General features: G+C 48.4%; 1 protein-coding gene across 1 annotated transcript in view; it reads right to left on the bottom strand.

The window, feature by feature from the left end:
- Nucleotides 1-1150: 1150 nt before the first annotated feature.
- LOC308170041 (cryptochrome-2-like) overlaps nucleotides 1151-12213 on the bottom strand; it is a gene marked incomplete at both ends in the record, with an annotated part of 20088 nt that continues 9025 nt past the window's right edge. Inside the window, 8 exons of the mRNA XM_080544772.1 lie at nucleotides 1151-1374; nucleotides 2112-2195; nucleotides 3472-3674; nucleotides 6158-6309; nucleotides 7946-8257; nucleotides 8717-8857; nucleotides 11120-11208; nucleotides 11402-11586. Coding sequence (XP_080400898.1) covers nucleotides 1151-1374; nucleotides 2112-2195; nucleotides 3472-3674; nucleotides 6158-6309; nucleotides 7946-8257; nucleotides 8717-8857; nucleotides 11120-11208; nucleotides 11402-11586 — 1390 coding nt within the window. The remainder of the gene's footprint in view (nucleotides 1375-2111; nucleotides 2196-3471; nucleotides 3675-6157; nucleotides 6310-7945; nucleotides 8258-8716; nucleotides 8858-11119; nucleotides 11209-11401; nucleotides 11587-12213) is intronic.

Consider the following 12213-nt stretch of genomic DNA (forward strand, 5'->3'; position numbering starts at 1 on the left):
TGTTGAAGAGTGGGCTCAATTTAACAAACAACAGTTTTAGGATTTCTAAATACTTAGAATCTGTCAGCGAACGCAGTTTGTTTTGGATTCACTGTATCGTCTGCAGTCTTGCTTTGTACTGGGTGAGTGTTAGCGATACTTGTCTTGTAGACAAACAAACAATGTTTTAGGACTGTTCAAAAGTAAGGACTGTGTGACCATCTAGTTATGTGTTTTTAGCATTTTCATGTTCCATCAGAACGTTGTGATGTTCTAAACATGCAGATGTTAGACGTTCCATAGTGATGGTCTTCGTTGTTAGCTGCTAGGTAGCTAGCAAGCGTGATGAAGCGCAGTCTGTTGATTCCGGGCGATTTTCTCAGCTATTTTGGTTCAAGGTCTACCAACATTCAAATAATCATAGTATCTTCTTCAACTATTTTCAGATTTGAACATACGACACATACTTTTAAATGTAATCTTCATAATCTGTAAAAAAAAAAAAAAAAATGAGCTTGCCGACTTGGGGAACAGAACACCAGCCCCTGTCACATATACATGTTCTGCTTTGCTATCCTGGTTGTTGTTGTTGTTGTTGTTGTCGTTGTTGTTGTTTGCAGGTTGGGATGGTGGTGACAGTCGGAGGAGGCGGGGGTGGTGCAGGGTTTTTTTTTCTTTGCGACTGGGGTTCCCCTCCGTCATGCGTAGCGTCAACTCTACAGAAAAGACAAACAGACTGATGAGTACACTTTGAAGTGTATTGATGCCACTGAGACTGCCAATGGCCCCTGGCCTGAGCTGGATTACTCTTCCTGCTACGACTGGTGGATCGATGATTCACTTGCTTAGTCAAATGTATCGATTGTAAGTCGCTTTGGAATAAGGCGTCTGCTAAATGCCAAAAATGTATATGTTAATGTAAATGTTGATGTCATTCTGGGATCTATGGCCATTTACACTGTGATATGATTGGACAATTTAGATTTTGGGGCGTGGCTTAGCGATAGGTCCATTAGTATGGTAAGAATAGGCTTTCTGGTACGTCTGTCAACACAATTTGTAACGGCCTGACGACACCAAACCAAGCCTAACGGTTCTCGTTTCAATGAATCAACCATGGCATGTTTAGGGAGAGACCTAGACACAGTACAGTGACCCGCCTTACCCGTCATCACTGGGAGCTGTCAGAGCTCCTGCGGCCGGCGCCAGCGCAGCACTGCAGCTTGGGCGGGCTGCCCCTCCCCGGGACCTCCTGCAGCTCCGCCGGCCGGCCCCTCTTCCGCGGGGGGGAGGGGCCCGCTGTCACCACGGTTACGCCCTGCCGCGGGGGGGAGGGGCCTCCCGCCGCCACCACCGCCACGCCCTGCCGCCCGGACCCAGAGGACGAGCACGAGTCTGGGAAGGACAAGGGGGGGACGACGACACTTAGAATCAAGTCCCGCATCACCTACAAAATCCTCCTCCTCACCTACAAATCCCTCCACGCCTGCGCCCCCCAGTACCTAACCGACCTCCTCCCCCAACATACCCCTTCCCGGAACCTGAGGTCCGCAGACATGGGCCTGCTGTCCACCCCCCGCACCAACCTACGGACCTTTGGGGACAGAGCCTTCAGCATCTGTTCACCAAGGCCTTTGGCCCCTAGTCACTGTTTCTGTTTTGTTTTGTTTGTTTTCCTGTTTTGTCTGTCTGACCATTTCCTCTAGAATTGTAAAGCGTCCTTGGGTTTTATGAAAGGCGCTATACAACTCCAAGTTATTATTATTATTATTATTATTATTATTATTATTATTATTATGAGATACACAGATGACACAACACCGCCAGCAGGGGGCAGCATACACCATTGCAAATGTGAGGATACATCCAGAGTATCATGATAAGGCCACTGAGTTCAGCACCTTGAACATAGAAATGCAACGTGTAGACATAGGCTCATACTGTATGTGTTCCACACTATATATCTCTGATTGTTTTGTAATGTTGTTGCATTTCTAAATAATTCTAAACGAGGGCAGCTCCTTCATAAGACAGAAACTACAGCTCCTACATAAGACAGGGGATCTTAAGGCATGTAGGAACAGAAACTAAACAATGACAACAAACACAATCACAGCCCTCCATCTACGTACCACTCGTGCTGCTGTGGGTCTGGGAGCTGTCAGTCATCCCTGACTCCGCCTCCTCTTGGATCGTTGATACCGAACCAAGCAAACCTGAGAGAAAGAGATCTTCATCATTAAATGAGACATATAATAATAATAATAATAATAATAATAATAATAATAATAATTATAATAATAATAATAATAATAATACATTAGACTTATATAGTGCTTTTCTAGACACTCAAAGACACTTTACAAACTGAAAAGATCGAGTAGTAATAATAAAAAGACAAAAAAGAAATAAAAGAAAGTATAGGGGCCTAATGAAGGTAGTGCTGGGGACACATGGGAAGGGGAGGGGGGGAGAGGGTTAACTGGTGAAGGTGAGCTTGAAGAGGTCCACCAGGTCCGGAGCTTGGTCCTGGTGGTCTTGAGGGTATAATGACTTGACATGACTGCTCTCTAATCTAACTAAGAGCTTCTTGGAGGGTCAATGGGTAGTGTTGCTCCCTCTCCAAAAATAGGACAATTATTTTTGACAGTTAGATAAGCTCCTACGGGTTAGAAATAGCTTTGGTAACTTGAATGGCTCTTTGGTTTAATCACAGGAGGCAGAGGACGGCTTGACATATGTGGTAGAAGCCAGTGTTCCTGAGCAGGGTAGAGGATAATGAGCTACTGTGCTGTGTCTGTTCTGGGTCCCCTGCTGCTGCTAAAAGGAAGGCTCCAAATGACTAGGTTCATCAAATGGGGGGTGGGATCACAGAAGAGAAGATCTAGCCTTACATTTTTTCCTCCAATGCTTTTTTGAGGACAACGTGAGTGGAGGACGGAGGAGAGGACTTGAGTAGAGGGTGGAGGAGAGGAGAGGAGTTGCCTAAGGATGGAGAGAAGGCTACTGTGTGTGTGTGTGTGTGTGTGTGTGACTGCTCAGTGTGTGTGAGTGTGTGTTAGGCAGACCATGCATTGCGGAGTATGTGGCCTATACTCATGTTGTGGTTTAATATCATTTTATACTGAGAAATGTAAGTCTCTCTACAGTTTGGTGAATCTAGCAGAACTCAAGGAAGGCCCATTTCCTTCCTGTAAGGGACGGGCCAAGATCTGTGGCGCAGTGAATAATTCTGACTATGGACAGGGCCCATAACTTGTGTAATCACAGATTTGTATAATATGATTGGTTCCCAAGAATAGTGACCTCATGAACAAGGACAGTTCTATGAATATGAGTCCCACCCATCGTTGGGGGCTTCTTGCTTTTTCTCTCTGCTCTCATGTGACGTTGCTTAATAAAAGGCCTCTTTGGAGACAATTGATTTAAGCTCTTTGTGCTTTATAAGTTATACTAAATCTATTAAGAATCAATTGAATCCACGACACTCACTCAGGCCCTTGTAGTTGGACAGCGTGCTGTAGACCTGCTTCATCCTCTCGATGTTGAGTCTGCTGCACTGGGCGTGGCTGAGCATGGGCCGGGGGTAGTCCACCCCCACCACGCAGCCGGCCGCCTTCTGGACCGAGTCCGGGGCGGTCCAGGGCTCGTGGATGTACCGGTTCGGGTAGTCCCTCAGTTTGGGGATATACCTCCTGGACAGACACAGACACACACACAAGACACAGTTAAGAGAGGAGGTGTGTGTGTGTGTGTGTGTGTGTGTGTGTGTGTGTGTGTGTGTGTGTGTGTAGTCAAGTCAAGTCAAGTCAGCTTTATTTGTATAGCACATTTACATACAGTAACAGCGGAACCAAAGTGCTTCACAGGTGTAGAACAGGTAAAGTGCAGGATATTAAATAAGATGCAACACAATACAAGATATGATAACAATTAAAAGAAGAGAAGATAAAAGGACTTAACAATAAAACAATAAAAGCCAGGGACCTAACGATGGCTAAGTGGGGGGGAAGGCCAGGGAGAACAGGTGGGTTTTTAGGAGGGATTTAAAAACCTCCAGGGTCTGAGCGAACCGTATGTGGAGGGGGAGGCTGTTCCAGAGCTTGGGTGCAGCGGCCGCAAAAGCTCTGTCTCCCCTGGTTTTAAGCCTGGTTCTGGGCACCACCAGCAGTAGATCTGCTGATCTAAGGGATCTGATTGTTTCTGGGAGCAGGGTAGGGTGTGGTAGGGTACCTGACGTAGTCTGTGCGTGCGTGCGTGCGTGCGTGCGTGCGTGCGTGTGGTAGGGTACCTGATGTAGTCTCCGGTGGGGTCTGTCCTCCGGCCGAAGCCGACGGGACAGTAGCAGTGTGTGTGTGTGTGTGTGTGTAGGGTACCTGATGTAGTCTCCGGTGGGGTCTGTCCTCCGGCCGAAGCCTACGGGACAGTAGCAGTGTGTGTGTGTGTGTGGTAGGGTACCTGATGTAGTCTCCCGTGGGGTCTGTCCTCCGGCCGAAGCCTACGGGACAGTAGCAGTGTGTGTGTGTGTGTGTAGGGTACCTGATGTAGTCTCCGGTGGGGTCTGTCCTCCGGCCGAAGCCGACGGGACAGTAGCAGTGTGTGTGTGTGTGTGTGTGTGTGTGTGTGTGTGTGTAGGGTACCTGATGTAGTCTCCGGTGGGGTCTGTCCTCCGGCCGAAGCCGACAGGACAGTAGCAGTGTGTGTGTGTGTGTGTGTGTGTGTGTGTGTGTGTGTAGGGTACCTGATGTAGTCTCCGGTGGGGTCCGTCCTCCGGCCGAAGCCTACGGGACAGTAGCAGTGTGTGTGTGTGTGTGTGTGTGTGTAGGGTACCTGATGTAGTCTCCGGTGGGGTCCGTCCTCCGGCCGAAGCCTACGGGACAGTAGCAGTGTGTGTGTGTGTGTGTGTGTGTGTAGGGTACCTGATGTAGTCTCCGGTGGGGTCTGTCCTCCGGCCGAAGCCTACGGGACAGTAGCAGTGTGTGTGTGTGTGTGTGTAGGGCACCTGATGTAGTCTCCGGTGGGGTCTGTCCTCCGGCCGAAGCCCACGGGACAGTAGCAGTGTGTGTGTGTGTGTGTGTGTGTGTGTGTGTGTGTGTGTGTGTGTAGGGTACCTGATGTAGTCTCCGGTGGGGTCCGTCCTCCGGCCGAAGCCGACGGGACAGTAGCAGTGGTTACCTGATGTAGTCTCCGGTGGGGTCTGTCCTCCGGCCGAAGCCTACAGGACAGTAGCAGTGTGTGTGTGTGTGTGTGTAGGGTACCTGATGTAGTCTCCGGTGGGGTCCGTCCTCCGGCCGAAGCCTACGGGACAGTAGCAGTGTGTGTGTGTGTGTGTGTAGGGTACCTGATGTAGTCTCCGGTGGGGTCCGTCCTCCGGCCGAAGCCGACGGGACAGTAGCAGTGTGTGTGTGTGTGTGTGTAGGGTACCTGATGTAGTCTCCGGTGGGGTCCGTCCTCCGGCCGAAGCCTACGGGACAGTAGCAGTGTGTGTGTGTGTGTAGGGTACCTGATGTAGTCTCCGGTGGGGTCCGTCCTCCGGCCGAAGCCTACGGGACAGTAGCAGTGTGTGTGTGTGTGTAGGGTACCTGATGTAGTCTCCGGTGGGGTCCGTCCTCCGGCCGAAGCCGACGGGACAGTAGCAGTGTGTGTGTGTGTGTGGTAGGGTACCTGATGTAGTCTCCGGTGGGGTCTGTCCTCCGGCCGAAGCCTACGGGACAGTAGCAGTGTGTGTGTGTGTGTGTGTGCGTGTAGGGTACCTGATGTAGTCTCCGGTGGGGTCCGTCCTCCGGCCGAAGCCGACGGGACAGTAGCAGTGTGTGTGTGTGTGTGTGTAGGGTACCTGATGTAGTCTCCGGTGGGGTCCGTCCTCCGGCCGAAGCCTACGGGACAGTAGCAGTGTGTACCTGATGTAGTCTCCGGTGGGGTCTGTCCTCCGGCCGAAGCCTACGGGACAGTAGCAGTGTGTACCTGATGTAGTCTCCGGTGGGGTCCGTCCTCCGGCCGAAGCCGACAGGACAGTAGCAGTGTGTGTGTAGGGTACCTGATGTAGTCTCCGGTGGGGTCTGTCCTCCGGCCGAAGCCTACGGGACAGTAGCAGTGTGTGTGTGTGTAGGGTACCTGATGTAGTCTCCGGTGGGGTCCGTCCTCCGGCCGAAGCCTACGGGGCAGTAGCAGTGGTTACCTGATGTAGTCTCCGGTGGGGTCCGTCCTCCGGCCGAAGCCCACGGGACAGTAGCAGTGGAAGAACTGCTGGAAGAAACTGCTGCAGGACAGCCACAGCCAGCTGCCCGCGTTCACGCTCCAGTCTGCGTCCAGGAGCAGCTCCTCAAACACCTAGCACACACACACACACACACACACACACACACATAAATACACAGGGTTCCTACAAGTTCCAACAAGTCAAATTTAAGACCTTTTTAGACTTTTTTTTTTTTTACCTCTTTGGATATAATTTTAGACCTATTCGCGACACCATGTGATAGCTTTTTGTCATCCTCGAGGTGACGGAATTAGGGATTTCACTGCCACACAGACAAAAACGGAAGCGAATTGGCATTTTTTGGGGTTCCAACTTGATTAATTTCAGCGTAAATAGATGTGGTCGGACTGATTTCCTTGCAGGATCTCGTTTTTAAGACCTAGCACCTAATTTTGGGACCGAATAACTGAAAATCAAGACCTTTTTAGGCCTTAAAATGATTTGTTTTCGTTGGGAGCTCAGCTGGTATTGGGTCAGTAGGTCATATTGGGGTCTGGCACAGACACGAACACAAAGGCATCAAGAGGATGTGTGGATCAGGTGGTCACCACACCCCCTTAGTGAACAATCAGGGCAATGTTGTTGTCTGAACTGGATATGCCCGTTTTAGTTAGCCTGTCTGAACAGACAACAATAACCAGACGGACAGTCTTAGGAAACTTGGGTGAATCACCCCCCTAGACTTCGTCTGAACCGGACTGTTGTTATTGTTTATATCTGTGTGGGTAGTTTTTCATATGTGACAGACAGTATGAAGTGTAGAGCGGTGCAGATCAGAGAGGGTACAGCTGGGAATCAAACCCACGACGTCAGGGGGGGGCGAGTCCAGGTGTCCTATCCGGACCAGAACAAATTGCTGTCTTGCCCTATCCCAAAACATTCTGGCACTATTGTGATGTGTTTTAAAAAACTAGTCAAAACACATCTCTTCTCCCTGGCCTTTGGCCTGAGGTGAGCCTGCCTTCCCGACACTGCACTTTTATTTGTATTGCACCTTGCTGCTTTTAGTGTATTTGATCTGTTTTATCTGGGTTTTTTAATCTGTATTTTATCTTGTTTTTCTCTTTATCGTTTTATCTGTTAAGCACTTTGGCGGCTGTTTGTCGTTGTAAACTTGTGCTATATAAATAAACGTTACTTACTTACTGATGTCACCACATTAGAAGTTAATCCCTGTAATTTCCATTTGGGCCAATTCTCTGTTAGTAAACATTATGATGTTTTTCTGTGAGCGGAGCATAATAACTCCCTCAACACGTTAGCCAACGCTGGCTAACACGTTTTATCTGCTTGTTGCTAGGTGACAGACCAGGGAAAACATCTGCTGCAGCAGGTTCAGTCGACACCAGGACCCCGTCCGTACCTTCATATCATTTTAGACCTCTTTGCGACACCATATGATAGCTTTTTGTCATCCTCGAGGTGATGAAATTAGGGATTTCACTGCCATACAGACAGAAAAGGAAGCGAATTGGCATTTTTGTTGGTTCCAGCTTCCGTGTAAATAGATGTGGTCGGACTGATTTCCTTGCAGGATCTCGTTTTTAAAACCAAACACCTCATTTTTAGACCGAATAACTGAAACTGTGGGACCTTTTTAGGCCTTATAAATCGGATTGCTGGATTTTAGACTTTAAGGCTTTTTAAAACCAGCGCGGGAACCCTGAGCCGGTTCGGTCGACACCAGGACCCCCGTCCCGTCCGTACCTTCATGCCGCTCTCCCAGCTGATCCACAGGTCCCCCCGGGTCAGGAAGCAGGCCACGGCGTGCCGGGCCAGGTGGTGGATCCAGCCCTCCTGCCTCAGCTGGGTCATGATGGCGTCGATCCAGGGGAAGCCCGTCTGGCCTTCGGCCCACTTGGCCAGCGCCTCGGGGTTGTGGTCCCAGGGGATCTGCACGCAGACGGGGTTGCCCTCCATGCGGTCGAAGGTGGGGTTGTTGGTGGCCGCCGTGTAGAAGAACTCCCGCCACATGAGCTGGGCGAAGAGCGAGAGGGGAGGGGTGCAGTTCTTCCGTGCCTGGAGGGGGGGGGGGGGGGAGAGGGAGAAAGAGAGGGGGAGAGAGAGAGAAAGAGGGATAGAGAGAGGGAGAGAGAGAGGGAGAGGGGGAGGGAGAGGGAGAGAGAAAGAGGGGGAGAGAGAGAAAGAGAGGGGGAGAGAGAGAAATAGAGGGGGAGAGAGAGAAAGAGAGAGGGATAGGGTGAGAGAGAGAGAGAAAGAGAGGGGGAGAGAGAGAAAGAGAGAGGGATAGGGTGAGAGAGAGAGAGAGAAAGAAAGAGAGAAAGAGGGGGGGGTGGGATATGGAGAGAGGGTGGGTGGAAATAATTTTGGAGTAGGAAGGGGTTTTGGGAGGATGGGTTTGAAGGAAATAAAACAACATTAGATATCAATCGACGACACAAGGCGATGGAACAGTGTTGGTCCAATAGGACACTTGAGGACGAGATAGTTAGTAGATAGATAGAGACAGTCCCCTACCTGCATGTAGAGTTCTCTGAGTCTGTAGTAGAGCGTGCGGCAGGACAGGCAGCCGAACCGTAGGTAGGGACTGAGGCCCGTGGGACTGGCCATGAGGGAACTCCCTGATCCCCGACGACGCTGGCAATTTGCCATCCAGCCCTACGAAAAGGAGCAAAGAAATCACAAATACACACATTTTTACAGGGTTCCTCCCACACCTTCTGAAACATCAAATTCAAGCACCTTTCGAGGACTTTCAAGACTCAATTCCCTCAAATTCAAGGACCCACCACGGCATAGTTTGAGACAGAACTAGTTGAGATTTTATATAATAGGAACTATCCGCTCTCACAGACAACAATTAAAAAGAGAGGCTTGAGTGTGTGAACACTAGATGGTCTCTTGCCTTCTCTACCACAGCACAGCAAAACAATATATTGTGAAATATGTGTAAAGTTAAGCAATACAGAGACTTATTTACTAGTTGACGAGCTAAGTATTTTTATTTTGAATATATATACTTTTTTTAGAGGGAGAGAGGGAGAGAGAGAGAGAGAGAGGGGGGGGGGAATTCAAGCACTTTCAATGACCCATGTCTATTTTCAAAAACTTTTAAGACCTTGATTTTTTTTCTTCAAATTCACAAACTTTCAAGGATTTCAAGGACCCATGGGAGCCCTGTTTTTACTTCCACATGCACATGTTGGTTTTGGAATGTTCCAGGACCCTGATCAGACTGCTGAGGCACAGCCAGACATCCTCTCTCACAGCACTGAGTCTCTGTCTGCTGACCTGAGCCTGACTTACGGCAGCTTTTTAACTGCCTCTCTGCTTGGTTAGGAACCGATATGTGTGTATTTGTTTATTTAAAAGGATCCCCATTAGCTTATGCCGTAGCAGTTTGCTCATCTTCCTGGGGTCCACATATAATCAACAGACAGACACCTAATACATTAATACAACATATAATACATTAAAGGGACAATGCGTGACCCTCCGCAACATCCAGTGGTGAAAACAAGACAAACAGATGCGGCAGCAATCAAACATGATATTTGTATTAATTTGCATATAATGCAATGCACAAAAGCATTTTCCTGGCCTTAAAATGAGCGGGTGTCTTCGTGGAGGCCGCCATGTTGAATTAATTGTAAATCAATGGAACATTCAGCTTCACCCCTGGATGTCACTTAAAGTCACACTCAGTCCCTTCAAACATAGGCCTGCAGATGAATGCTATATTCGATTCCAGTCAAATCCTCCAACCTCATCCCCACCACAAGATGTCGCCAAAACTCACACACTATCCCCCCGATACAGTAGTAAATACAACAAAATAAACTAAATGTATGCTTGGTTATGAACCGATATGTGTGTATGCTGGAGAGAGATAGTTGTATTCGTGAGTGATAATGTGCTGATGGCGCTGTGTTTTGCGCTGAGTAATATCCAGCTGAATATTAGACAGCAGAGTATCGACCATCCTCAAGCATTAGATGATTAACTATGTGTCCAGTCTGGTGGGCACTTCACAGCCCAACACAAATACCAGTATTAGACGGAAAATACAGTGTCCATTGAGCTTCGTTAACTGTATTGATCATTCCAAGCGTAACCTTTTAAGACAGAGGAAAAACCGCCCCTTCCGAAGGCCGCCCTTTCACAAAGCATTCGGTCAACAACACCATGGAACGTCCATATTTTGTGAACAAAAACAGACATGATTAGCCAGTATAACTTACTAGCCAACGAGTTCAAATCACGACATTTTGAAGCCCATACATTAAAGGTCCCATATTATGAAAAACTCACTTTTTCAGTGCTTGTGCACAATACATTTGGGTCTCTGATGTCAGTATGATTGGTTGGCGAGATAAACAAGAACCGGGGCAATTGCTGAGAAAAAAAGTTCTATGCACAGGGCTTTTCGAATCAAACTGTGTGCACACCTGCACTTACAGAACCTACACTTAACAACTAACTTTCCCACAATAAACTCATATTTATTATTTATTTAAATCAACATATTGAGTCCTATAATGAAAAATCCCGGACGAGCCCCCAATTTATGTTACGACTCCCAGATCTTATGGCTCTACATCTAGGGGGGTGTAGGGGGGAGCCGAAACAAAAAGTGTATGTACCCCAGTATGTACCCCAGCTTACTGTCGGCAGATTCAGCAAAAAACTTCAATGACAAGTTTTGGGGACCGCAGAGACCTATATTAACTTTTTGTAGTAATAGTCAAATCTCTTCTTTTTTTTTAAAATGCCAAACACGTTGGACAGGATCAAGTTATGCAGCCTGGCCTTGTTGACAAATGACATCATCTCCAGTGAGGGAGTGACTGTCCCTGGCAGGTATGGACACACGCAGGTGTGGACACACGCAGGTGACATGGACACACGCAGGTGACTCACCTTCTTGTCCACATGACTGTTCAGTCTCTCCAGCGCCTCCGTCTCGCCGCCCCTCCAGGCTGCAGGACCCAGGCCGTGCGTCTTAAAACCTGCCCGTTCATAAAGATGTGTCAATATTCAAACCTGCCCGTTCGTAAAAATGTGTAATTACTAAAACCTGCTCGTTAATAAAAATGTGTCATTGTTAAATCGATAACAGAGACAAACATACGCACGCGTGACAAAAACGTCACATTCTATTCCAACCCAGGTCTGGGTAAGTGTCCCCTCAAATCCCCTCACCCAGTTCCTCAAGGGAGGGCACTCCGTAGCATTCGTCGTGATTGGCCGAAATGTGCGTCCGACAGCTGTCCATCTGTTGCCGGGTGACGGTGGGGAGGGGCCTCTTGGGGAGCTCTAGCCGCTGGACGATGGCCTGGAAGCGTTTGAAGGTGAGGGGAGGCGAGTTGTTGTTCGCCTCGATGATCCTGGGACAGGGAGGAAAGGAGAACGGTGTTGAGTTACCAGGATGTAAGGAGCGGCCTTCGCTAAACACAGTTCGCTTATTCCATGTGACATTTCAAGTGCTGAAGTATTGTTACAGGCAATACTCAAGTCGCAAGGACGAGACATATTATCTACTGTATAATCAATCAATCAATCAATACAAAACAAGTTGCAACCAAACAACAATCGGTGTCAGAGCAGAGAAAGCTTTCCGATCTTGAATCGGGTCCATTTATAATTCGTTATCAGTGTCAATTGTGGATTGGTTGCTAAATTAAGGGAAATGAGGGAGATGAGGGAGGGGCAAAATGGCACATTCAAATTAGGGAAATTAGGGAGATGTTCTATTCTAGGCCAGGAACAGAGTAGACGGCATTATGTTCATACGGCGGGCATTGCATCAGTGTAGTGATGCCAAGCTCTTTAATAGCCTATCTATTCTGTACGAGAGAACGGGCTTCACTGAGGTGTTCTAAACTGCTGTTTACAGTCCACTGAACAAAAACATTTTGTCATTTTGAGCGCAATTCCAGGTACCTAGCACCTCCACTCTGCGTTCCAGGTACCTAGCACCTAGTAAACCTAGCATCCAGTAAACTGTTAACAGG

This window comes from Nansenia antarctica (genome assembly GCF_963989245.1).
Source record: "Nansenia antarctica genome assembly, chromosome: 14".
NCBI lineage: Eukaryota > Metazoa > Chordata > Actinopteri > Argentiniformes > Microstomatidae > Nansenia > Nansenia antarctica.